The sequence below is a fragment of the Zeus faber genome (assembly GCF_960531495.2).
Source record: "Zeus faber genome assembly, chromosome: 15".
Taxonomy (NCBI): domain Eukaryota; kingdom Metazoa; phylum Chordata; class Actinopteri; order Zeiformes; family Zeidae; genus Zeus; species Zeus faber.
The window spans coordinates 25491775-25519635 of NC_137194.1; the positions used below are offsets into that span (position 1 = coordinate 25491775).

At 46.8% G+C, this 27861-nt stretch overlaps 1 protein-coding gene across 7 annotated transcripts in view; it reads right to left on the minus strand.

Moving 5' to 3' along the window:
* tns2a (tensin 2a) overlaps positions 1–27660 on the minus strand; it is a 52440-nt gene extending 24780 nt beyond the window's left edge. For 4 of the 7 annotated variants that reach the window (XM_080014708.1, XM_080014706.1, XM_080014707.1 and 1 more), the window contains exons 1-3: positions 27394–27660; positions 10739–10844; positions 10291–10328 (exon numbers count right to left, since the gene is read on the minus strand). In XM_080014708.1, the coding sequence (XP_079870834.1) occupies positions 10291–10328; positions 10739–10844; positions 27394–27522 (273 nt within the window). In that variant the 5' untranslated portion in view covers positions 27523–27660. Of the gene's footprint in view, positions 1–10290; positions 10329–10738; positions 10845–15917; positions 16029–16112; positions 16226–19448; positions 19479–27393 lie in introns of those variants that run through there. The other 3 variants (XM_080014710.1, XM_080014711.1, XM_080014709.1) reach the window with 3 other exon arrangements.
* Between the last annotated feature and the right edge of the window lie 201 nt (positions 27661–27861).

Here is a 27861-nt window from a genome sequence, read left to right on the forward strand (position 1 = left end):
CCCAAGAGAAGCGATCTTTCCTGTAATTATGGGCACGACAATAATGACGCCACTGCGACACTCCGAGGCGTAGCTTTGTGAGGGAGGCGTCACTGGCGTCACCCATAATAATTATGGCTTTCTAACTAGACAACTAGAATGAAACAACACTGTTTTCTAATGGTGCTTAGTTGAGAGTTATACTGTATACAGTATAAGAAAAGCAAAGTTGCTGTGATTCCTGGAGCTGGTGGTGGTGATGGTGGGCCTTCTGGTTAATGCATAGGGCAACTGAGCCACACCTGCCTACTGTCACATTCCAGATACCATAGGGAGGCCTTGGCAGATACCCTGACGCCCTGTATGGCCCGTGAGGAAATATTGCTCAAACACCCGAAGAGTTAAGTGCGGGAGCGGAGGCCATACTGTATGTTTTCTGTCATAGTTCAAATATCAGATAGATTAAGAGAAGAGCTCTACATACACATACTGATCTGATCTAAAAATCATACAGGACGGAATAAGGAAAGAGCTAAGGAGAGAGGAAGGTAAGGAAATAGGGAAACATTTTTCGCTCAAATCAAATCAAAACTGTATTGAGAAGCATGAGGGGCAATCGAGTTCTGGTTAATTATCCATCCCTGTTTCAACTGTTACTCCCCGGGATTAAATGTTTTGAAAAGTTGTTTGTCAGTGTAAATGAAGGGTACGAGGGAATACACTGTTAGAAAAAATACTTTTATAAGCACGAAGCAGCCCGTCCAAGTCCACCCAGTCCACACAATCAGTCCAGAGCAAAGTGGGCAATGCCTTCAAGACAGCAATGGAGATCAAAGTGATGGAACACAGGAAAAGACGGGAGAGACAGTCCTGGCACCGTTCGATCCTGTTAGCAGGTGGAACATATGGTCCCGCGATGGGCCGAGGTGGGGGCACCGGTGGAGTATTTAGCAATAAGTCATCTTGGGACCACTACAGTCTGACGGAAGAGAAACAATGTCGAAGCAGAAGTGGAGAAAGTGACTGAGTTGGTGGTAGATTTACTTAACACCATACAGATTACAGCTACCTAGGGCGTGGTCTAATGAAGCTGTCAGCCATTATGTATGTTGTTCCAAATCTTTGCTGCGTCCAAAAAGGCACACATAGCAACCAGGCCAATTTTGTGTTTAGTATGTCTAAAACCATAGTATGCTCCAATAGTATGCAAAAAGCACCAGGATACAATATCTGGTGAAATATCGTAGTATGCAAATGCGGCACACTACGCCAGCAAGCATATCCCACAATGCATTGTGAGAGCAAGATTGTGCTTAAGGTTTCTCTGCAATGTTGCCATCAACCTGCAATGTGCTGAAAGGAAGTAGAGCAGATATATACAATGTCCATATATGTACTATGTCCGATAAGCCATTGTTCTTTTTATTCACACTCATAGTTGGGGTTTCACCAACTAGTCAACTAGTTGACTTGTATAACCACAGTCCTGTGGTCCTGTGCTCCCGTCATTATTTACAGTCCAATAACAACTTGGAATGAGAGAATGGAGTTATAGTTGAGAGACGATGTCTACGACCGGATTGTTTGACAAGAAGTAAGTAGTACATTTTAAAAAAGCAAATAAAAAACAAAATCGTCATCAGATCGATAGTCGATGGGTTCCGAGATTGCCTGCAACTCCTTTCTCTGCCTCTTTCTTACAAAATAGTTAATGGCGACTAGTCGACTAGTTGACTAATATAATGAAACTTGGCAACTAGTAAAAATCTGTCGTTGTGGAAGCCTTAGTACCTAGCACATAGAACACTATTTCAGACACAGGAAAACACTATACAAATATCCCAAAGTGCAAAGCGCTTGAAGAGCAGAAAAGCGTGACAGATTGGGGAACAGTTTTGTACCTTTTTTCCCTCCCACTGTGGTTCCTCTTGTAGTGAAGCATAAAGACCCAGCAGTGACCTCTCCCAACAAACAAACCTTCCAGCTCGTCATCTTCATGGCAGTTTGAAGAGTTATCCGGCTTACCTGTAATAGCCCTCCATCTTTAAACATGGCCCGCCCGTCTGATTCTTCTTAATCATGACAAGGTGGGCCGGCTCAAGACATCATGAGAAAATCAGAACATGCCAACTGGGGATGGGGGGGTCAGGACCACGGCTAAGCAGGCATAACTCATGTTCCTTTGCTCTCTGTCAAAGCCCTTGTTCTGTTTCTATAAGTGAGGCCTGCGAACACAATGATTATGATTGTTTTCTTTTGTTTGTTGCTTTTTTTCTTCTATTTTCTCTCTGATCAGCACATATTTCTACCACCCCCCTCCATCTCTCTCTCTCTCTCTCTCTCTCCTTCTCTCTCCCCCTCTCTCTCTCTCCTTCTCTCTCCCCCTCTCTCTCGCTCTCTTCCAATGGTTGTTCCCACACTCACTTTTGCCCCCAAAAGGAAATAAAAGAGTTTCTGTATTATTGCTCTCTCTCTCTCTCTCTCTCTCTCTCTCTCTCTCTCTCTCTCTCTCTCTCTCTCTCTCTCTCTCTCTATCCCTCCCTCCCTCCCTCCCTCCCTCCCTCCCTCTCCTTCTCTCAGTGGGGGAGGGAGACTGGATATACCAGAAGAGAGGTCATGCGGGTCCCTTGTGGTGCAATGACCAAGTGGGTCACCTCACCCTGCTATGGAGCAATGGGTCAAGAGTTACAGCCCATACACACCCACACACACACACACACACATACACCCCCACCCACACCAACACACACACACACACACACACACACACACACACACAGGCGCACACACAGGGAATACTGTCCTCCGATCCACCCTTCGCTCTGTCCTTCCAAGCCAAACAAGGGCTGGAAGAGCAAAGCCAGATAAAAATAAACAGGAGTAAATAAACAGAGCGGGAAAGACATCAGACGCACATGATTGTGAGGGATCGACAATGTGAACCAAGCAGCACCGCGCGTTATTACAGAGCCGAGCGCACCCCCCCCCCCTCACTGCCCTTCTCCGCCCTTCTCCGCCCTCTGTCCTCGAAAGGCGTCTTTTAATCGTCGTTGGGATGCATTCACAATAACTGGGCATAACCGGTACATTTAAAAGTTGGTACAATGTGGTGACACATCTAAAAAAGTTTCAAAAATGCTTTGTAGTAGCAGAGAGCGTTTGAAACAGTCTTTATTCGTCACGCAACACACCACACTACAACACATGCTTGCACACACACACACACGCACACGCTTTGATGGTGGCCGGTGAAATGGATTCTCTGCATTTAACCCATCCTGGCTTGTCCTTCCTCCGGGGGCACAGCCAGGAGCAGTGGGCAGCATATGTGGACGCGCCCGGGGACCAGGTGATAAGTGTCCATCGCTGGTCATACGATGACACAGAAAGGCTCCTATTTGGGAGATAACCCGCCGGAGCACGGTGCCAACAGCACCCCAGGCGGGAATCCAACCCAGGACCTTCTTGCTGTGAGGCAGCAGTGCAATGCACTGCGCCACCGTGCCACCTGGTGTTTGTAAATAGGCTTATATATGAGTAAACAGGTTGTAAATGAATCTATTATTATGATCTGAACTAGGCGGTTGAGAGGGCTTGGGTGATCCATTGCCCTTCTCGATACAACGGGTCCCACGAGCGCCACTTTGATCAGAAGTTCCACACACGCGCCCCTTTTGATTGCATATTCATGGTATTTCCAAGCTCACCCTGCAACTGCTCAACAGTTTTCTTACGATACAACTTCAACAGCCCTACAACTTTTGTTCCGTTACATACCCTGCTCCTTTTATATCAACACCATCAACAGCCTATTCCTAAACCATCATTACAATGTGCAGTACCACCCCCTCAAAACGGAATTCACTGTTTCGCCAACAGTACTGCGAACACCACAAGGGATGTCACACCTCTCCCGGGCGGTGCAAAATAATCAGCCAATCAGTGTCATCAAGATGGAGACAGATGGAGCGAGAGAAAGGTAGAGACTAAATAATCAAAGGTGAGAATCGGTTAATGACATGGAATGGAATCCACGTCAAAACCCTAACTCTGTGACTTGATGTGTTGGCAAGTCATTATAAAGTGATCTCCCCGTGAGAGTAAACATCTGCTTGTTGCTATCTGAGTGTGAGATGGATATCAGAGGGATAAGACTCAGATGTTACATTACAGCGGCTCTGGGTTTGGCTCTAGCCAAACATCTTTTTGTAAGAACCCGGGCTCCGCAGATATCATCCTAGACGTCTCTTCTTGTTTTGTACTGAGCAGATGGACCAATTCCACTGCCCAATTAGCCAGACTTATGCCCTTGACACACACACACACACACACACACACACACACACACACACACACACACACACACACACACACACACACACACACACACACACACACACACTTGACTGGCAGATCCCCCCGCCTGGCTAAGCTGACTGTCACGCTTATGGTTTTAACTCTTGTCAACTGTGCAGTGAGTCACTCACTCATTTACTTCCAAGCTGAGCATACACTCTCTGCACACACACACACACACACACACACACACACACACACTGATCTCTAAGCCATCCAGCCTATCTCGGCAATTAGCAGAGCAGTCTCTGATACTCCTGCTCATGTTAAAAGGATACGGTCACATCCTATTATCCAGAATGAGTCACACTGGCTACATGAACTGCTGAGGCCTGCGGGAGAGAAGCCAAAGGCCAGCTTTTTCACTCGGAGGCCAAAGAAGTGGTAACTGTGATTTATGTGCTTGAGTTTTCCCCCATGCGGCTTTTCGGTGATGCTTTCTCACACAAAAATAAAGCCATAATTTTGGCAGCGCACTTTGAAACAGCACATCGTGAACATTTCACAAATTTCTATGTCACAAAGTGAACTGTTTGTCAGCAGGTTCACCGTTTCTCTGATTTCAGCCGTGCATCTGATAAATTAGGATTTTCAACATTTGCATGAACTTGCTGCATGTTCCCCACTTTCCTGAACGACATCCAGACAAAAAAAAAAAAGAAAAAAAAAGAAATGCATATAACAGCTATTCATAATTCGTAACGAACCCCAGGCTAGTATTGACGGGCGGAATGGGAGGAACATTTTTTCCCCCATGGTAACCATGACACCACCAAGACGAGTGAGGGGGAGGGTTTTGATCCCGCCTTTCCGTCCTACAGGAAGCCGGCGGGTCGGAGGGGTATGTTGGGTCAGCTGCGTTGTTGAGCTGTGCTGCTTGGTTAGCAAAACACAGGAGAGGCCGTACGCGGTATTTCTTCCACCCGTCTATCCTTCCATCCCCTCATACTTTGCTTCCCTTTCCTCTCTTTCTCTCAACTGTATTTCCTCTGCTGAAAGGTTATCTGTGACAAGGGCGGTACTGTCTGTCTTGACGTGAATATGATTGATGTTCAAATTGTGGCTGATCATGACCGTGGTCTTGGCTGAAAAAACTGATAATATCGCAATTGTTGGAGAGAGGAAAGACCCCTGTTGCATGGCTTCAGGGTATGACTCATGCAAATAGTTTCTAGACCTTTATAGATAAGCCTCCGTCTAGAAAAATGAGAACTGTATGTTTTTCAGCCCTGGCCCTATTAAAAGGTTATCCTTCATGATAGAGTTGGACAGATCACATTTTCAGCGACATACTGACATTGACAGAATTCTGATAAAACAGTTAATGTCAAGGCCCATCAGAGGACCTACTTCTCCGCAGTAAAACTTAATTCAAGTTCGTCTCATGTGGATTGAAGTATTCCGACTTTGTGATTGTTGAATTGCTAATAAAACCCTTTGTAAGGCAATCCAACAGTCAAACGGTGCAAATTATACTTATTTTGGCACCTGAAGGTACCAATAGCTTCCCATCATTCTGTAAGGACTATCTGTCATGCTTTGTTGAAGGCTCAGCAGTTGCCAAGTTGGACTGCTGAAAAAGTGATTCCAACTCTTCAATATTATAGCTATGAGTTAAAATACGGACAAAAAAACAAAATATTAAAAAGAAATTAAAAATAAAACCCTTTCACACATTTTGTGGGTTCAGGTATCCCATCTCCCAAGTGGTCGACAGACTATTTTCAAGAACATCTTTAAATCCTCTGCATGTACACTGCTGTGGTTCAGAAACAGCAGGACTCAACAGTGTCGGGCCATTGGAGGTTTGTGTAACATTTGCTTCTTCACTCCCAATATCTCCCAAAGTCTTTCTGATTTCTCATCTACTGTGTGTGTTGTTTGTGAACCACCCCCACCGCCACCGGCCAGTGATGAGTGGAACGTTGTTTGGTCAGGACTCCCAAGCTCCGAGGCTGAATAGGTCTTGTCGCTTGTCATCCCGTCCCTCCCCCACACCCCACTCTTCCTCTTTATCTATTTCTACGAAACTGTATATCCTCCCCTGGGACAGAAAGGAGTGACCGGCAGGCATAAACAGTCGGCGATCACAGAGAAAAAAATATATATATATTTTTGAGCTGTTCTTCAGATAAGAGAACCGAGTTAGAGTGATGGATGGATAATAATTAAATAGAGACACGCAGACTCACAAATACAGACTCAGATTCCGGCTGTACAGGAGGAGAACTTAGCATTCAATTAGTCGGTAAGACTAACTCAGTAAGAAACAGAAGGCCACTCAATACTGAGAAAGCATTAAGCAATTGAGTCACTTAGTTCAGTTGTTTGTCACAGTACTTGGTAATAGCCGTAACATGTACCTTAGTCAGCTCAGTCGGTCAGTCAGCTCAGTCAGTCAGCTCAGTCAGTCAGTCAGTCAGTCAGTGAGGGTCCAGTGGCTCTAAAACAGCTTTGGACCTTATACCTCCCAACAAGATTCCAGTCAACCGCGCAGTGAATTGGATAATCAAGTGGAAAATTAATGAGTTACCAAGCTGGTATGTCTACTGTACGATTTTATATCAGCAAGGGTCCACTACCCTTATGTCTCCAGGCTGGCAGACAGGCCAGGCAGACATCATCTACAGATTTGTTATCGGCAGGGGGTTCCATACTCGTAATTGGGCCAGTCCTTGAGGTAAGTCCTCCATCGGCCGGTCGCTCGAACTGTCTACTTCTCGGGGATTTCCTCCCGCGGAAATGCCTCTTGGCCGCCATATTGCACAGACCTGTTACCCATCATTCCCCATGGGAGTATTGACCCAATACTACCGCCCTCTACTTTACACTTGTCCGACTCTCCTCTCTTCTAGCCTCCCGTTCCCTCCTTACCTGCCATCCCATCTCTTTCCCCATGGCCCTAAGCAACCCCTTCCTCCCCTTGCTCCATACCCCCCACACCCAACCCAAATTCCCTGCAGACTACATTTTCCACTTTAGATCAAAGATAAGGAAGTACTTTTATCCAAGAGAACAACATGTTGTTATATAACTGTTTTGGACCAGTCTGTGTGTGTGTGTGTGTCTGTGAGCGCGCACAGGCGCGCCTGTCTCTGTGTATGTGTGTGTCCAATTTGCAGGAATTGTAAATCAGAGATGGGCCAGCTGGAGGTTGCTAAATTAAGGGTAGAAGACAGAGAGGGACAGACAGAAAAAAGGATTCCAGCAAAGACTAGAGTGCGAGCAGTTAGCCGATCACTGCCCCTTGTTTATGGGAAAGAATCAGGAAAACAAGGGGTTTTCCTGGGAAATAGTGGCGAGCCACTGTCTAGGGGGGATGACAAAGATGATTTGTCGCCAGGCTTACGACAGCAAGTCTGCTAATGAAAAATAGAATCCTGGTGAGAACCGGATGGCTCATAGATGATCGACAACAGACAACCAGATGTTTGTGTGTTTGCGTGCATGTTTGTGTGTGTGTGTGTGTGTGTATTTTGTGCATTGGTGTACGGGGCAGACACACATTAACACGGCATAAACAGACAGTAGGGAGGCAGTAAACATGCTCTCAGGCGTAATGGAGAAGGGGCGTGCCCTGGTCAAGAACACTAGGTTAGGGTTAATATCTGCCACATTGCAACTGTGTGCAAGCAAACACCTTGAACCAATAAAAAAATCCTGTGTACCGCAGGTAACAACATCTGCTCGGCACAACCCCAAAACAGAGCTGAAGGCTTCCCTTTCTCTGAATCTCTGCGGGTGTGTAACGCTCAGGGTAATGCCCCTTCCACTCCGCCTGTAAGAAGACTCCTCAGCCGCGTCTACTATGAACAAGGGCATAACATAACCCTAACCCTAACTTCAACTAACCCTTGAACAAGGTCAAAGCCCTCGCCCTTTGTTCAACCTCTTTGTTCAACCTCTAAGAGGTTTTTATTCATGAGGGAATCTTGAGAGTCCTGCTTACTTATCTTTCCTGTTGCCCCAACCCAGCAACGTGGCTCTTATTACTTGGGATCTCAAGACGTGGTCAGAACGAAGGTTTCCTTCCTACCACTCTAATGTTGGGCAAAAGGCTTTTAAGTTATCTGCTCCCTCCACTTGGAAAGGTCTACAGAGGGAACTTCAGCAGACTGACCTGAGCTCTAAAAAATGTAAATCTGTGGTCAAGAGTAGGGTATTATATGTAAATGCTGTTTGTCAGTGTTTTAACTATTTTGACCTGATTACAATATTGACAACTAAAGTTCCCCTTGGAAAAATAAACATATACTATTTGATTGTATTCAATAATCTTTATTGCTTTCAGTGGTATGATATGCCACCCATTTTGTAGCCTACATTAAAGGTCATAAGAAGATATGACCTACAATTTCTGATATTAGAGGCAAAAATACATTATGAAAAGGAGTTTTCAATCTGCCTAGTGCCTAAGTTGAGTTGTTTAATAGCTGATTTTGAACAGGTAAGAAGCTATTGTGATCCAGTGTGGATAACAATAGAGTGTCAAACAATGGAGTGTCAAATGTTCACCCCTAAAAGCAGCATGTTTGCAGTTCACAGTAGGATGCCGCTCTACCTCCCACCCCCCACCAGCCCCACCAGCTTTACGTGGTTAGATGACGGCTGAGATGGCCTCTGCCGACAAACTCCCACGCCCTGCCCTGTCAAACCTCACCCTTCCTGGGCAGGGGCGATGGCTATCAGCACGCTAAATACCAGTCAACAACCTCAAATCAGACAGTTTGAGTAATCCAACATCAATGGCCCCTCCTCTCAGCAATTTGAGCTCTCTGAGTGCGCCTTCAGATGAGAGAATAAAGGGATCTTTTTAAGTACCATATGTACCATATTCTGATGATTTAAGTCATTAGCACTGTTGGTAAATAAGATATTTTATTAATTCATTAGATAAACTTTTCAAATGGAAAATCAGAAGCTGCCGCTTTGTCTTTTGTTCAAATTAGAATCTTTATTATTTTGAATTATACTACGAATGTTCCCACAACCTCCCTCCCAACTGAAAACTCTCTTCTGAATAAACTCCCCGCCAAGAGAGAAAACCAGGTCAAGAACATCCAAAACAACCGCCCGCAGGCAGAAAACTGCCCCATGAAAGAAACTGTGCTGATATGACTGTTGTTCTTGTTTATTTTGTGTGTTTCTTTTGTTTTTTTCACATTGCTCTGCCCCGCTGTAAGCCACCCCCTCCGGCGCTCCTCTCCCCTGCGGGCGGGAGTCGCCGTCACAGAACCCGGTCTGTCTGTCCCGCCACGAGGCTTGGGCCCAGGCTGGCATGCTCCCCCACCGCCCCTCCATCCCCTCCATCCACTCCTTCATTCTGCCATCCCTTCATCAATGACCCTTTCACGGTGGTAGCAGCATGGGGGCTCACGGGGTGTGTTTGTGTGTCTGTGTGTGTGGGGGGGGCTCTCTCAGCGCTCGCTGCCCCCTCGGAGAGAGCCAAACAGAGTGGCATTCACGCTTACGCCCGCGGAGAAGCTGAAGCTCCAGCGTCTGCGTCTGTCATGTGCTGCGTACAGTCACACCCAATTGGCACAGGGACCCGTTGAAGTGCAATGGGAGCGGCGCTTAAACTGAATTCCTGTATTGTGCCCGTAACTGGGACACCGCTGTGGGTCCCAAACACACAGATACATACAAACAAACAAACAATTATCTTCGGCAAAAACAGTCAGACTCATCTAGTCACATAGTATTGAGCTGTTTTATATTAAGTTCTTTTGAAAAGATGGTGAACATTTGGAGCAAGAAGACAGGGGTTCGAGCATATAATCAGATTCATGACTATCATTTTTAGCAGTACAACTCAAAGATATCCAAGTCAGTCCCACATCTCTGATAACAAAATGGTCAATGTCCATCTGTGAGCTTTCAAATCGTTTTTATCCGTCACACTTTGCTTGAGATGAGGCCGTATTTTGGCATCGGTAGGGTGACATTGAACCTTACCTTGGCCTCGCATTTCCTGTGTGTGGCCGTCTTGCACACTAAAGAAGTGGAAAAACCCCCCACAAAACAACAAGGGGAAGAAGGGCGGAGAGAGAGGGGATGGGAGGGGAGAGAGTGGAAGATTAGAGGAGAGAGGAAACAAAACAACAACAACAGTCTTTTTAGAGAGTGACTTAAATGTTTGATCTCTGCTTAAAGGTTCTTACATTTTTATTTTAAAATTTCAGTGCTATTTTAATCACTTTCACTTAGTTATAGTCAATTTAACTGGTCTAACCTGCACGAGACAAAAGCATTTCAGAGCTTACACGACATGTGCTGCAATGCAATGCATTGACAAATAGAGCTTTTAAACTTTTGAAACTTATAGCGCATTATGACACTTATCCCTAATGGCAGCAGGTGGTGGAGGTGATGGAAAGGATGGTGGCGGGCGTGGCGCTCTCACCTCTGCAGAAGGAGCCCACGCTGTCCACGGTCTGGCGACACACACTGCACTGACGTTTCTTCTTGAACGTCTTCTCCTTGAAGACGTGGGGTTCCCCTTTCCCCGTCTGCACACGCACGCATGCACGCACACATGCACACGCACACACAGACGCACGCACACACACAAACATAACAAATACACAAAGATTTACCCTCTGTTAGAAACCCAATTAATGACATGTGTTAAAGGTTTTGGAGCTGCCGGCTCAATAAAACCTGTTTGGCCTGTGTCAAAGTGTTAGATAGAAAGAATGAGAATGAGAAAGAAAGAAGGAAAGAAAGAAAGAAAGAAAGAAAGAAAGAAAGGACAATAATCGACAGAAAGATGAACAGTACTGAAGCAGAGCCATGATCTGGACGTCAGAGTTAATTTGTCTGTGTGTGTGTGTGTGTGTGTGTGTGTGTGTGTGTGTGTGTGTGTGTGTGTGTGTGTGTGTGTGTGTGTGTGTGTGTGTGCGCGCGCGTGTGCATTTGTGTGTGTGTGCATGCGTGCGTGCCTGCGTGTCTGGTAGACATGTATCAAAATGTGCATTTTGGTTCGGTTTCCCTCTGCCCGCTGGACCTTTGTTCTGGTTGTGTAACTGTCCTGCAGTAATAATCCTTAAGGTTCCCACCCCTGACCAACTGTAAGCCAGTGTGTGTGCGTGTGTGTGTATGTGTGTGTATGCATGTGTATGTATGTGCGTGCTTGCGTGCACGTGTGTGTGCGTGTGTGTGTGTGTGTGTGTGTGTGTGAGACTAAGTAAGAAAATGTGACAATGCAACAAGTTTTTCTCCTTCTGGGTCTCTCAGCAACTTGGTCTCACCCTCCTCCTGTTGCCCAGATTCGATCCCTCTCTCTGTCTATTTCTGTGTTTGTCATTGTTGCCGGTCTTTGGCCCGAACTGCCATTTTGTTTTCCCAACATGGGATCAGCTTCACGGATATTTTTACCCCGAAAGGACAAACTCGGAGCCTTTGAACATGAGAACGCTAACGATCAAGGGGCTCAGCATGTTCTATGCATGGCTGGCTAATGATGACGGGGGGGAGGGAGGGGTCAAATCGAGGGTGGAGAGGTGAAGGCACATTAACGCAAGAACTCCTACACACAGTCTGCTCAGGGTAATAGTATTAAGTAAAACAAGCAGGTTGTTATTAAAAAAGTCTGATCTTTCCTCCCGATCCCTCACACAGAAAAATCTGTTTGGAAAGTTGGGGAACTCCCGGCTTTCAGCCAAATGTTTTTCTCATGTCAAAAACATGTTTGTGTATCTGCCTCTGTTTGCACGTTCTGCTTATATCACACTCCGTCACTCTCTCATCCCTCACGTACACACACACACGCACACACACACACACACACACACACACACACACACACACACACACACACACACACACACACACACACACACACACACACACACACACACACACACACACACACACACACACACATCCCGTCCCTGACGCACACCCTGTCAGCATCGGGAGTTTATCTAAGCGCCGTTATCTGGAGATAAACCGCCGTACGCCACTCTGAACGCGTCCAGCTCTTTTTCCAGCGCCGCGAGGGGAAATCAAACCGCTGCGTACAAATAAAGGACTTTTTGTTTCCTTGGCGTAAAAAGAAAAAATTAGGAGAGGAGGTCTGTTTGCACGCTGTTCCATTATCCTCTTGTTCTGCCCGTGTTCCAGGGGGAGCCGGGGCAGTGTTTGGACAGCTGCCTGGCTGGCGTGCCAACGTCTGCCAGGTCTGCTGTGCATGCACTTTCAGTGCGTTGTCGGTGGAGCTGGAGCTGGTGGTGGTGGTGGTGCTCGTGGCCGTGTGTTTTACTTGACAGATGTTGCGTGGGGGGTGAGTGTTAATCAGTTTTTCGTTTTTTTTTATACATCTATCACCTGGTCCCTGTTGGCTTGCGGCCTTGCGGTTCCACCGCCCTTCTTTTCCCCTAAACCCTCACAATCCCGTCATGAGGAACGGGAACAATAACCACTGACACAAAACGGACCTCCTTCTTCTTTCAGTCCCTTCGCCCTGACACCGACGCCCGTCGGAAGTAAATATGCCTCAACACCGTCTTGACAACCACATTTCATGGACACAACGCTCCAAACTGTGAAGACTTTTTCCAAATGCGACCGCCCCTTTCTGCGTTCACTCGCCCCGGTTTGGGTGTCGTGCACACATTCATTTACGTTGCGGTCTTTTGCTACACACACATATATGATGACAGAGAGTATGTGTCTGTGCCTTCGTATGTACAAGTAGGTGCGTATCTGCATCGGCCCCACAGCAGGTTTAAATAAAGCATCCCAATTACTGCCAGTTAAAACACAGTGGCGGTGCGGGCTGAGGGATAAACACATAGAGGAGAGGTTGGCAACATTCCTTCTCTTTCAGACACAATCAAGGCCGCCTTACAGTCACAACCACATGCAATCATGGTCAGATGGTGATATATGACCCTATGCTGCTGAAGGCGGATGGGCGCAGACGTAAGATCGCCGTGGTTGTTGTCGGGTGCTTCGGCGTCCAAGTGGAGCAAGTGTTGTAACGTCTCTGAGAGCACGGGACACCGTCTCAGCAGTCCCACTGTGGCAAATGTGGCAGGGGCTTAAAATTGGGTGGGATTTGGCGAGGGGAGGTGTCAAAACCATGAACTTTTCAACTACTTTCTGTTGGGGGTAATATTTTCACCTTGTTACCAGCTGAGGGTTCCTACAAATCAACATTTTCTCTCGTTGAAACTGTGTAGTGCTCGTGAAACAATGAAAAATAAAATCCTATGCATGTATTATTGGACATTCATGCTGCTGTTTGTTATTGCTTTTGAATTACTTTCAGACATCTGGTATTTCTCACATGAATCTAACTGCTGCCACAATATACTTTGTAGCTGTGCCAACGTATTCATATGTTTTCACACTTGGTTCTATTAGCCAAATAACACATGCATAATATGCCAGACTACTTCAAACATTACAGTAGTTTGACAGAAAGTCAGTGATTGAATTGTGATTGGTTGAGACAACAATGGACGGGGAAACCGAGTAAACTGCTTCTTTATTGGAGGACATTTAGTCATGTAGTCATTAGTCATTTTGTTTAGAACCAATGTTCCCATTTTGTCCCCCTCGCCCCAGTTTATTGGCAACCTGCTATCTTATTCAAAGAGCCAATCCCCAACGATGCTCGGGCCACATTTGGACCGCCAGTTGAATGGAGCTGCATGTGAAAGTGAGGCTGTCGGGCGCAGCGGGGGGAACAAAGGCTATTGCGCCAAGCGCCGATGTTGAGCAATTTCACTTGTTTTATGCTGCTTATTGTTTGGTGCAAACATAAATAAGCCCGGGCTGAACCACAACCGCACATTGAATGCCCTTCCTTCCTGTTGGACTGAACGCTACACCCACTTCTTGCTGGATACACAAGCGGCCCGCTGCTACTGCGCTGTTAGAAGCTGCCGTAAAGTGGGTTGAATATTTTATTCTTGTCCTCTGTGAGAAGCGGGAAATCACGAGAATGTTCTGACAATCCAAAACCAAGTCGTTAAGACGGACAATGTTTACACAAAAAAAGAAAAACCACAAATGTGTCCATCAGCATTCGAAAGGAAATGAACAGTAGCGGCCGCCGAGCTAACAAGGGATATAATATGGGGCTGGCCTGATAATTTGATATGGTCATCATGGTCTATCTGTGGTATCGTGCCGTCATGAAATGAAGATATTGTCAAGTGGCGGTACGCAATTTTGTAGTCTAAATCAAATATGTTGACAATCCTCTTTGACCGAAAGCTTATCATAATATGAGGTCTGACATAAGAGTTGTATTTGGAGAACTGGAGTTTTGGTCTTATAGACTTTATATTATCGAATAATTTTTTTGACGAGAAAAGCCACAAACGGCTTCTTTATCATTTTGAATTCAGATAATCAAGAGCACATGAATCAATATTGGATAAAAATTTGCATATTCTTCCTTACGACCCAACCATAGATATACATGGGTGTTCCACGATGGCCTACGGGATATGGCGAGAGTCGGAGAAGCCAAAAACAGTTGTAGCTACTAGGTGGGCCGTGGTCTCGGCCAAAAGAGAACCGGGCCTCGTCGCGGAACCTGGCCGGGACGGCAAATGGCACGTATGCAATGTTGGAACTGGCGGTTTGAAAGATTTTCCTGAGGTTAGAGAGTTTGGTCTGGGAAAACAGCCATGCCCTGCCACAGAGTTCTTGGACACTCCATCAGACATCACATCGAGTCGTACTCCATGCTGCCGCACCATATGACTGAGGAACCTTCCACAACTTCATTTTTTCGCTTCGGGCAAATCATGGCCGGCAACTTTTTTTTGTATCTGTAAATTGTTACAGAGCTGCTGCAGATGTCTCGAGTGGAAATACTGAAGAAGGGAGAAAATTCCACGTATGACGCAGCTCCTATCGTGTGGCCATATTCAGTCTACGAACACAAATTATGTAGAGTCACAAGTCCAGCTCAGTGCTCCACTCAGCTAAGCTTGGGAGTTTGTCAAATCGCCAACACACACACACACACACACACACACACACACACACACACACACACACACACACACACACACACACACACACACACACACACACACACACACACACACAGCCAGCCAGCCAGCCAGCCAGCCAGCCAGCCAGCCAGCCAGCCAGCCTACAAAATGAACGGGAGAGGCAGAAAACAAGCAGCTTTATATGAAATAACCCGAGAGACGAGGTCCAGGCCTCGTGATAGAAATTACTGTCACTATTTCTCATCTAATGGATATAAAAAGGTGCGCTGACCCTGTAGGACATGAGTGTTATTCATAATCCATTCTCTGAGTTAATAAGGAGGCTAATAGGGGCGGTTAGGTAAGCTCTGCTGCTAAAGACAGGGAGGAAAGACAGGCACAGGAGGGATCTGCCACCCTCCTATGCCTGTCTTTCCTCCCCGTCTTTAGAAAGAGGAGAAGACTGACGGACAGGTGAAAACAAACTGGGTAAAGGAGAGTTTAGCAAACGGTTTCGCACACACACACACACACACACACACACACACACACACACACACACACACACACACACACACGACATAAAAACACAAAACTTGACAAGAGAAAAGCTTGTACACTCACGGCATCGGTGCACATTTTCGCTCCTCAGTAATGGCCACAGTTTAGCCAAAGTATCTCCAGCAAGCGAGGGGCTACAGTCGCTACTAATCCCACAAAGCCACAGCATTCGATCACGCACGCAACCTTAAGACCCGTCGCCCGGCCCCATGTTACGGAACCCTCAAATGACCCGTCTGCAAGTCCACAGAACCTCACCCCAAGCAGCTTCCTGGGACCTCTGGAGGACGAACTCGACGCCCCTGGACCCCCGTACGTACGTACGTACGTACGCCCACATTTATACGCACGCTCACATGTGAAGGTGTGATCCCAGAGGACGGCCGGTGGAAAAAGGACGACCACCGTTCTTCTGTCCGGGCCTGAATCCCCCCCGTGTTTCCAAGACAGCCCACCCCCCACCCCCGGCCGCCCCCCAACTCAACACCGCCACAGCCACTGCCACCACCGCCTCCTCCCCCTAAACATCTGCTACACACAAGAGGGTCCTGTTCTTGTATTTTTAGTCATCTGGCAAAGAGAGAGCCGGGAGGTTGTTGGGAGTCAAAGAGATGCTTTCTAATTTGAAAATCCCTCCCTCTGGAACTGGACCTTCTGCCAGCCGTCGCAGAACAGTGGCCGAATTGAACAAGGGAGGGGTGGACAAAAAAGGCAAACACACACACACACACACACACACACACACACACACACACACACACACACACACACACACACACACACACACACACATCCATACAATCAGATATTTACACATTTAAACATTTAAATGGTCTGCCTCAACACCCCCACCCACACAAATAAAAGTATACCTTGACTTCCACCGCCACTCCTACTCAAGCAAATTCGGTCATTCAACGTGGCGAACGCCCCTCATAATGCGTACCCACTCACATCTCTCCCTCTCTTTTTCCCCTTCCCCAAAATAGCATCGATATTCGGACAATGGTGGACATTGTGCGGCAGACGGGTACATTGCTTGGCGACTGCAGGATCGGACCCAAGTTTCCTCAGGCCCCGTTGCAGATGGACGCCGAGGACACGGACGCAAGCTGTCCTGAAAGGGAGAGGTCGCGTCACTGACGCTGGGAAAACCATGATTGGTCGTGTCAGTTGCACAAGGTCCCTGATCCCTGAACTTCATAAAGGGAAAGCACTCTCTTAGGTTTTCTAATAAAAAAAAGGCTATCTCGAGTGTCCACCGGCTAAAAGCACAAGTCGGCCGATTATCTTAAGTGTCTATACTGAGGAATACTATACTCTCCTTGTCCATGAATAAAATACCAAGAGATGTTCTACATTTTCTACATTTTTTCTTGAGGGTTCAATTAGAATGATGTTAGACAATAGGTTGTTCATCCATTTCGTAGAGTGAGGACTTCCCTGCAATGGAACCAAAGGCCACAGGTTGAACCACCCAAAGCAGCCCTAGCACCTACGATTTTGGCCGTTCATCCGCGTTGCTCATTCTCAACGGGACACCGGGCCTCAGCACCTGTTGTGGTCACAAAATGGACCGGTGGCTGTGCTGGTAGGTGTGACCCATCCACTGGCTTACAGTTCGCCAGTGGCTTTGAGTGTGTGCATGTGTGTTTACATGTACAAATCCCACCCTCCATTGAGAGGGCTTCATGTTTTCTTGTGTGTGAGTTCCTGAATCATTTGTTGGCCTCGAGTCCTGATTGTTTCTGTGTGTGTGTGTGTGTGTGTGTGTGTGTGTGTGTGTGTGTGTGTGTGTGTGTGTGTGTGTGTGTGTGTGTGTGTGTGTGCGTGGGTGTGTGTATGTGCGTATGTGTGTGTCCGTCCAAAGGGTGGGGACAAGCAGTTTGGGAACAGAGACAGCCTGTTCCAGAGGTGAGGTCAGTCCGCCGCCATGACACACTTCCGCTCACACACACACACACACACACACACACACACACACACACACACACACACACACACACACACACACACACACACACACACACACACACACACACACACAAACACACACACACACACACACACACACACACACACACACACACACACACACACACACACACCCTGGCTGTTCTGCTGGAGTGGCAGCAACACCAACACGTCCCCTCACTGTTCCTTAGAACACGTTGATCAATTTACGAGGAGATGTTGTCAACGGTCAGTGCCGTGGCTCGACTGTGGACTCAATCCAGTCCGATCCAAATCACTTCAAAACTATGCGTTGATTTGAACATAAATTGGTGATTGACACAGGAAAAATGACGACGGTATGTCAGTGGTCCGGCAGCGAGGATATGCTGGATGGATGTGGTGGTACTTTTGAGCGGCTGCGGATGTTGACTCAATTGAACTGGTTTGGCACCAAGGCGTCATGAACGAACCAGGCACAGCTTCGGTTTCTTGGCTTGGCGCTGCTCGAGGGGTGTCCCTTGGAAGAGAACACAAGTCATACGAAGCTCCCTTCAAAAATGTGAAAGGTTCTGCTTTCGTGTTTGGAGAAATTCTGGGGTGAGGTGCCTTGCTCAACAGCAGCTGGCGGCTGGTGAAGGAGCAACGATTAATCACACTTTTTGACATCCCTCTTTTCGGAACAGAAGCAGATGTTTCGAGGCGCCTGGATATCCTGATCACAAGCTTGCAAGATATCTGAATTTACTCGAAACGCACAAACATTTTTCCCACATAGAATATTGTTCACGCAGGAAGTAATCCGTTAATGGCCGTGGTGTTATCAGTGTCGGAGGAAAGGTTGGAGAGGTCAGACAATGTTATCTGGGTATGAACCCAGGGCTGTTTTCGTCATGTTAGCCCTCTGTGTTGGACAGCTTTTGACATGGGAACATGATATAGAGGCCATGTTGATTGGTGAGTGTGAGAACCCTACATATTAGACACACACACACACACACACACACACACAGACCACACACACACACACACACACACACACACACACACACACACACACACACACACACACACACACAAACTAGATTCCCAGGTCTTAATTGTCTAAACGACCCATGCGCGCACACGCACGCACACACACTGTTGACTGGGGGGGGGGGGGGGGGGGGGAGAGTTGCGCGCCATAGCCATCATATGACTAAGTTCATAATAACGTGACGTCACGAAGATGACGTTTTGGCTCCTATCGATCCAAAACACTTAAATGAGAAACAAATTTGTAAAAATAAAAAATATCAGAAAAAAGATTTATATAAAAGTTGCTTATTGGAACACCGCCTGCCAGCCTGAGAGAAAAGCCTGAATCAAATTGTAGTAAGAGAAGATAATTAAGAGAATTTAGAAATTCGGGAGTATAACAATAATAGTGTAATTTTCTTTCATAATAGTACATAATATACATACAACAGTGTTATGACACATTACTTATTTGAACAAGTTCAAAGGCGCAGCCCATTCAAACCCTGTTCCTTCACTTTAAAACCTAAATGATGACAATAAGTTGATTTATAAACTAAATTAAAGAATTGATGTTGTTGTGGTTTTTTTTTTTGTAAAACTTAAGGTATTGTCTCGCCTTACCTTGTTCATTTTCCCCGCTGCAGCTTTGTGGTTCATGTGTAGTTTCCAGGGACCATCACCAGGATAAACTTGTTTTCTTGACTCCCCCGTTCACTCCGCGCTCTGCGCCTCAGAGCTCCCGGGAGGGGCGGGGCTAACAAGTGTATGACCGGCATCCCCGCGCCCTGATTGGTCATATCTAGAGATGGGCGCGGGGAGACACTCACTCCTGATTGGCGATAACGAAAGGGGCGGGGGCAAGCCATACTGCGTCAGGCCAGAGCGTGAGCTCTTATTTTGAAATTCACTGGTTACAGAGCATCGTGGTGGCAGCGGCACCATGCGGCGGAGTGAGGTAAATGCAACCCCAATTCTCTCTCTCTCTCTCTCGCTCTCTCTCTCTCTCTCTCTCTCTCAGAAGTTAAACATTAGTATTAATCATTTGGCTGAGGACCCCCTAAAACCCATTGGGGGACCCCTGAGGGTCCGCCAACCCCACATTGAGCACCGCCCCCCGAGGGTAAACGATGGTCGAGCATAACATTATTGGAGTATTTATTTTTCCGGGATCAATGTCCAGACTGTATTGTGCACACAGGCTGTGGGGCCTACACAGTTTTCATGCCTCACCGGTTCCTAAACGTGTGCATTTATGGAGCTTGGCGCCAACGCTTGTTCTCCTGCATCGCCTGCAAAATAAATAAATAAATGCGTCCATGTCAGTATTTAGTCACGCCTTCCTCCACCCATGTGCTGTGGCCTCGGGTTGGTCGGTGTTGTCCCCCGTACCTACGAAAGCCTGGGTGTAGAGTGCCAACAAGCAGGACATTACTTCAGTCCGCCGCTATAAAAACCTCTTAGTTGCTTCCATATGTGTGAGGTTGGTGGGCGGGTATGTGACCTGTACAGTATATCCACGCTGCCCAGAGCTGGATGTGGTGGTTGAGTCACCCCCCCCCCCCCCCACTCCCGCCCCTCCCCCCAAGACGGCACGTGGAGCAATGCACTCCATTTCTACACGCACAACTCTGGAATTTCCGGCACAAAGTTATGGAGGGAAAAAAAAAAATTATGTATTGGGTCGTGTGTGTGTGTGTGTGTGTGTGTGTGTGTGTGTGTGTGTCTGTCCGTCTGTCTGTCTGTCTGTCTGTGTGTCTAACGTTTTCTTGGTTCTTGCGTTTGGGCTTGGAAGGAGGAGAAAGAGGAAAAAAAAGAAGCAGGAGGTGAGCTGAAAAGGGGGTATGGGAGTGGTGGGGGTGGTGGGGTAGAGAGGACTAGAGAGACCGGGAACAAAGCAACGGAGCCGGAACATGGGAGAGGTGAAGCGGAGTGGCGGGGGGGGGGGGGGGGGGGGCAGGAACCTCTAGAATCTGTAGAGACAGGAAGCCAGTCCTTGGGATTGGAATGGGATGTGAAAGGTTTGGTTTGGGGGAAGAAGAAAAAACAAAAGAAAAAGGTGAAGGAGTGGGCTTTGGTAAAGGGGAAGGGAGTCAGCGAGCGTGTGCGTGGGCTTTGCAGAGCGTCGCTGTCACGTTTCCAGAAACACACACTGGAGCTGTACGACTACTCACACGACGCAAAACAGGGGTGAAGACAATTAAGAGGATGAAAATATGACACCCCCCACCACCCCCACTTCATGGCTCTTTTTTTCCCCTCGCGCTTGGACGCTAAAAAAAGAGATGACTTCACAGGCATGGAATCAAGCTGCGACAAGCTGAGATAAATTAAGTGAGAAATTATATAACTCGCTGGAAGTCAGCTCATCCTCCCACGGCATCAGCTGGCCAGAAACTATGGCCTCGTGTCACTTTGCATGAATTTCCCTGCCATGATAAGACAGGGAAGAGACAGAGAGAGAGAGAGAGTGAGCGAGAGAGAGAGAGTGAGAGAGTGAGAGAGAGAGAGGGGAGGGAGGCTGCTGGGGTGACGTCACAAGGTGCTTCGAGTCGCGACGCGTGCCAGGTGCTAGGCCGTTCCCTCGCATGTCTCCAGAAAGGGAGGATTTAGGGGCTCGGGGGAAGGAAGGGGAGAGGCTGGGAGGTAAATGGGGGAGGCCTGACTCGAGTGGGAACCGGGGAGGCCGGGAGGAAATGAGGGGCGGGGGGTGGAGGGGAAGGGAAGGGAAGGGAAGGGGAGAGAAACGAGGGGGCTGAGGGGGGTACGGAGCTGGGAGACTGATTGTGTAAGACAGCGAGGGCTGATAATATACAGCTGTGGAAGGGGTGAACGAGGAGGAGAGGGAGGGTGGGATCGAGAGAGAGTGAGAGAGAGCAACATGAAAACAGAGCCACGTGAGAAGAGAGAATCCAGGGCATATATTGTGCCCGAGAGTGCAGTAACCCTCGGAATCCTTCCCACATCAGGTATCCCTCTTCACGCCGTCCCCAAATCCTCCCTCGCGCCCTCGAACCATTTCCCCAAAGATGCTTCTTTTAAACCCCCGCTACCCCCAACTCCTCTCCCCCCTTCACCCCACCCCTCCCACGGTACCAATCTCGGATCAACATCTCGCAGACATACTTCATATTTTATGCAGGGGAGGCTGCGAGGTGTTTCTGTAAAGGGCGGCGCTGGGATTTGTTGGGGTTTCGTGCAGATGGAAAAGGTTCATGCCCCCCTCCCTCCTTTACGCCGTCTTTCCTTCATTCCCTCATTTTGCTCGTCATCAAAGGGGGCGAGCATTCCTCGAACCCCGGTCCCCGGTTTGGGACGGATTGCCGCTCTATCTCGAGTCAGCCCGCAGGAATCTGGTCCACACCAGCCCTCTGGCTCTGGACCTCACAGAGGAATTCACCGATTTTGCATTGTGTGAGAGTGCGGCGGGAACAAAACCCTAATTCTATTCTATATTGTCTTAGTGGAGGTTGAGGACTGAGAGGTCATATGTGCGTGTATGATCATAGTATCAGGGTGACTTTGTATGAGGGCATGTATTAGGGTGGTGTTTCCCAAAGTCGCCATCCTTTTAACCACTAAAGACGTCAAAAACATGCGGAACGGCGCTTATTATTACGACCTACTAATGGTGACGCAAGACTCGCAAACGGTTTCCGCTCGTGGCGAACAAAGCTTGGAAATGGCTCAGGGGTCCGTAGGAAAAGAGTGGGCGAGCGAGTGAATCCTCGACTCACAAACTGGAAATAATCACTCAAAGAAAAAAGGCCAATTCGATTCGATAATTGATATTGAATGTGACTGATTTACTCATTGCGTTCCGCCAAAGTATTTTGTTTTGACGGAATTAAAAGAACCTCGGGAGAATTCCATCCACAACTCAGGGCCAGACCGACTCTTTCGACCCTCGTTGGTCGTTCAGGAAAGTTACACATCAAACAATCAAACGACTCTTTCTCAAAGTCTCTCAAAAAAGAGTCAAACCTTTCATCACTACTCATAGTCCTCACTCCCAGAGTGCAACCTGTTCTGCTGGAGCTGCTATTGTGGCTCTAACTGATGATTTAGATGAATTAGTGCAGCCTTTTTGATCTATTTTGATCTTGCAACACAAAAGCTAATTTCCATGATTTATTCCTTTAATCGAATTTGGAAGGTTTTCACCTGCCGAGCTTGCACAGCATAATATGGGTTATCATATCTGCTATTGTGTTCAAGTATTCATACTGATAAAAATGTTCAGACTCTGAAATTTGGCAAAATGTTTTACTTTTACCGGTAAAAAAAAAAGGCCATCGCTGCGTCTTTGGTACGTATGTGCATTCGCTGTAGACATTATATTTTTCCTGCGATTCCCGCCCTGACTATTTTGGCCGTCGAGGGGGTCTATTTAAAACCCTGACCGGTCAGTGTTCCTTCCTGTGCCGCTGGGTGTGTGTTTGTAAGTGAATGCCTGTGGTTCACAGTCACGGCGAGATGCTGTGGTCGCTCGTAGCTTTGGTGTTACCGAGGAATGTTGCAAAAAGCCAAACAGATACTGATGTATTGTAAAAAAAAATTAAATGTCCTCTGTGAAATGCCAGGGTGATCGAATCAGTCAGCATCAAATCTCAAATACACAAAATATGAATGCATTACTGTTGCAAAATTTAGTTCAACAAATCCCCCATGAACAAATGTCACCCTGTGGCTCAGCAAAGAATTTTTCTAATTGATTCAACAGGACAAGCTTATAGCTTGTCTTTGTCACACACACACACACACACACACACACACACACACACACACACACACACAATGGAGGCGATGAAAAAGTTTATTTTTCGGATTATCCCATCAAGGCTTGTCCTTCCTCCGGTGGGCAGGCCAGGAGCGGTGGGCCGCTTACAGCTGGAACGGGGTCCAACCTGAACCAACCTATCGCTGGTCAGATGATGTTCCTCGTGCATGTTTTATTTTTAGCGGGGGTTCTTACGGTGAAATATGGAGGAAACCCCATGTGAGCACGGGGAGAACGTGCAAACTCCACACTGAAAAGCCCCTAACCAGAGATGCCCCACTGGAGGGAATCGAACCTGGGACCTTCTTGCTGAGAGACATTAGTGCAAGGCACTGTGCCACCTTTTTAGAGACAGTAAGGGTCATTCGGAGATTCAATTGCCACATAATTTAATTAATGACGAAGGTGAAATTGTCTTCCTATTTTTTAAAGTGCCTGCCAAGATATGACAGGGTCAGTTTGGGATCATATAATAGCTTCCAAAGGCACGGCTGGGGTTGTTTCATGAGAGTTTGGGTCAAAAAGGCCACTCTCCATAAAAAGGAAATGGTATTAGCCGCCGGTCTTATTGATGGAAAGGTGATGGCCTGTATTTAGCACATAGCCCCTCCCTCTCCCCAAAGGCGCACAGCTCTGACGCCTGGAGGAAAAAAACGTTTCCTTTTTTCTTCAGTGAGTTTTTCACCTTTCCTCGGGTCAACATGGCATCATTCTCTACCTTTCAGCTCGGGTTTAACTAGAATCATAACAGAAAAAGGTCTTAACATAACAGAAGATCTCCCTATCAGGGACTGTTTATCCTGTAGCCGGGCCATTTGTAGGGGGTTATTAATTGGTGCGCGGCTACTGCCTGCCAACAAGATGTTCGCGAGTTAGTTTAGGCTCCGCAGAGATCTCACCTCACTGCAGAAAACTAGACGAGGTTGTATTTATTTTCGGTTTGAAACGATAAACGAGTTTGTCAAAGCCAAAGATAGGAGGATGAAGATGTGGTTCCATTTCATCTGGAGAAATCAGATTGCCATATGTTAAAAAAGGAAGCATTTTGTGCACAATACATTTCCCATTTGAAAACAAATGAGGGCAATTTTGGCCATACTTACAGTATGGATGACGATTGAAGGCAGGGAAAAGACAATTCATAAAAATTAATTAATGAAGGTTGGAGGCCTTGAATGTTATTTGTTGAGATAGAAATTAAAATAAAAAAATCTGTGGTTAGAATGCAATGCATTTTAAAGATGGTGAATTATGAACCTAATCATTACATTTGATTTATTCTTAATGGTTTATTATTAAACCATTGTTTTTACTGAGCCATTGACTTATGACATATGAATATATGTCCATAATTTCATATAATTTATATTCATACCCTGTCAATACTCATTGACAGGGTACCCTGTCATTCGGCCTAAAAAACTGATTATAATTCATATTCTAATGAAAGATCTGCCAGTAAAACCTCTCAGGACTATGGAGAGAGCAATAAATGAGAGCTGCCTCAGAAGCCCCGTTCCATCCCAAATAGTAGCCGGTGTAGTCAGAGAAGACCGCACAGCAACAAAGAGGAGAGGCAAGAAGGAAAATAATAAAACAAAAAAGACCAAGAAATACAATTCAAAGCCCCATAAAACCCCACCCACTGAGATCATGAGCAGGATCCACTCGGTTCCCACAGTCGTGTTATGTGGAGGGTTCAGCTGCTGCTGCTGCTGGACGACACGGAGCAGAGGGCTGCACGTTCCCACGCTGCTCGGCGTGTGATGCAGAGCCACAGGGAGTGCGGGACAACATCAGGCAATGCAACACAGAGACATGCGATAAAAAAAACTCACACACACACACACACACACACACACACGCACACACATGCACGCACGCACACCCAGGCGGCCGTCGCACAACTGCACGTGTGCACAGCGATGCCGTAATTCGGGGTGAATGTGTGGGGAGGCGACGCAACACGGAGCTCCGGTGACGACGGGGTCCGGTTGCACCACATGACTCACCCCCACTTTGAAACCACTCCAGCCAGCTTTGCCTTCGCCTCTGTCTCTGTTTACTTTACAGCGATTCCCCCGGCGGTGGCGGAGAGGCCGTCACAACAGCGCCATTGTATCCACACAGATGTGGCGTTGAGCCGGTGCCACCGCGGCGACTCTTGAAGAAAAGATGCCACCGCTGGCTAGGGCTTGTGAGAGGCCACCTCAGAGTTGGGGGTTTGCGTTGTTTTTTCGAGGTTTGGGTGTCTCTCTTTGTTTTGTTTTGAAAGGGTCCAACTCCGATAGCAGTACTGGTAAATTTCAACCAACTCATAAAGATGGCTGGCATTTGAACTTTCCCTTCAGAGCAGGGGTCTCCAATTCTTAATTACCTGGGGCCACCAACCAGGTTGTTCTCTCCTAGGGGGGCCACTTCAACAGTGAGGAGAAAAAACTCCAGTTTTTCAACAATAAATGCAATAAACTATAATTAATTACCATAACAATAAACTATATACAGTCATTTAAGCACACTTTGCCCAATGTTTGTCCAGTCTTGACTTATTCAAGCTCTTTGTGGAGAATATTTTCAGTTGTCAATACGCATTACAATAACATAATAAAACATTATAGAATCTTACAAAAATGCACAGAGAGTATATCACAGTATTGAATTATAAATACAAGAAAGGGAATTATAAAGTATAAATATAATGAGTTTTTATTCTTATATCGGCTGTGTTAATTGGGAAGACTTGAAGCGGTCAATGCCGTTCATTTAAACTTAAATTTGTTTATTACACGTTTACATTTTTTCCATATTTATAGTTAAAATTAAATAAAGAAGTTTATAGTTTTGCTTAACTAGAAATTATAATTCCAACATATCCACACATACGTAGTGATGATTAGTCAATCATTCAATCCATTCAAATCAGCGTCTGGCATCATATGCAGATGTCTTCATGTATTATTTGAGTTTAAATCCTAAAAATGTTCATCTGACTCTGTTGCACTTAACTATGTTTATGTGGCCTAGATCAACACTGAAACCCAATGTATTTTCCTATTTGCCAGAAAGTCTACGAAGCAAGAAAAAAAGCCGAATTTTCATTTTAAACTACCGAATCGTATTCGACTTGGAAAATTCAGAGTCATTCCGGCCCTAGTGTAAGGTGTAAGGTGTTGCTAAAGTCTTCATGTTTGATAAGTTGCACAGCTTTCTGAATGTTAAGTGTGAAATAAAAAGTTTTTATGTTCAGGTTTTGCAGCCTTGCTAGAAAATTTCATGATTACCCTGAAACAAAAGACTGGGGGAAAAAAAAATCGAAATTGTTTAGGATCTAAATTCTAAACAGGTGGGGGGGCCGTATGGAATTGTCTCATGGGCCGGATCTGGCCCCCGGGCCGGTAGTTTGAGGCCCCTGCTTTAGAATAACATGCATTTCATTCCCTAGGAATTACTCCAAACAAAATAAAACTGGTGAGTCATATATGTCACGTAATATACTGGTACATTCTGTACCAACCTGTTCAATTTTACCTTGACCAGGTGCATTTGCAGTAACGTTTAGCTTGCCCAGTTTAGTTTTAAACTGTCCAGCTGATCTGTCCCCTGGATGAAGTCCATAGGTTAGTCTCCTATGAAGTCCAGGTTTATGTTTTGCAATGCATTTTGCAAGTGTATGCAGGGCATTTGTGCAGGTGGCTGTACACACACACACACACACACACACACACACACACACACACACACACACACACACACAGAGCCATGTGCAGGGAGGAAGACATGCCCGCTCACCTTGGTTAACCTCATCCTGCCGCTGTTGCTCCTCTCCAGGCTCCGGCTCTTCAGGGATGAGCTCCTGACGACCGCCACAGCTCGGACCTCTTCCTCCCCGCACCAGTCCGAGCTCAGGGTGCAACCCATATAGATGGAGGGGGGCCCTGGTTTTTTTTTTTTTCGGGGGAGGACTCGTTGTCTCCTGTCTCTTCTCTCCTCTCTCTCTGTACTCTCCCTCTCTGCTCCCGGGGCTCGCCTCTCCTCTCTCTCTCCTGGTCTCACCGACCCGACGGGCTCTGCTCTCTCGACCCCGGGCTCCCAGGCAGCTGTTTTTGTCAGCTGGAGCAGGAGGAGAGAGAGAGAGAGAGAGAGAGAGATTGAGAGAGAGAGAGAGAGAGAGAGAGAGAGAGAGGCCCTTCCCCTTTTCCTGGCGCTCATTCAGCCTTGCTCACCCTGCTGCTGAGGGGAAGGAGGAGGTGACGGGGG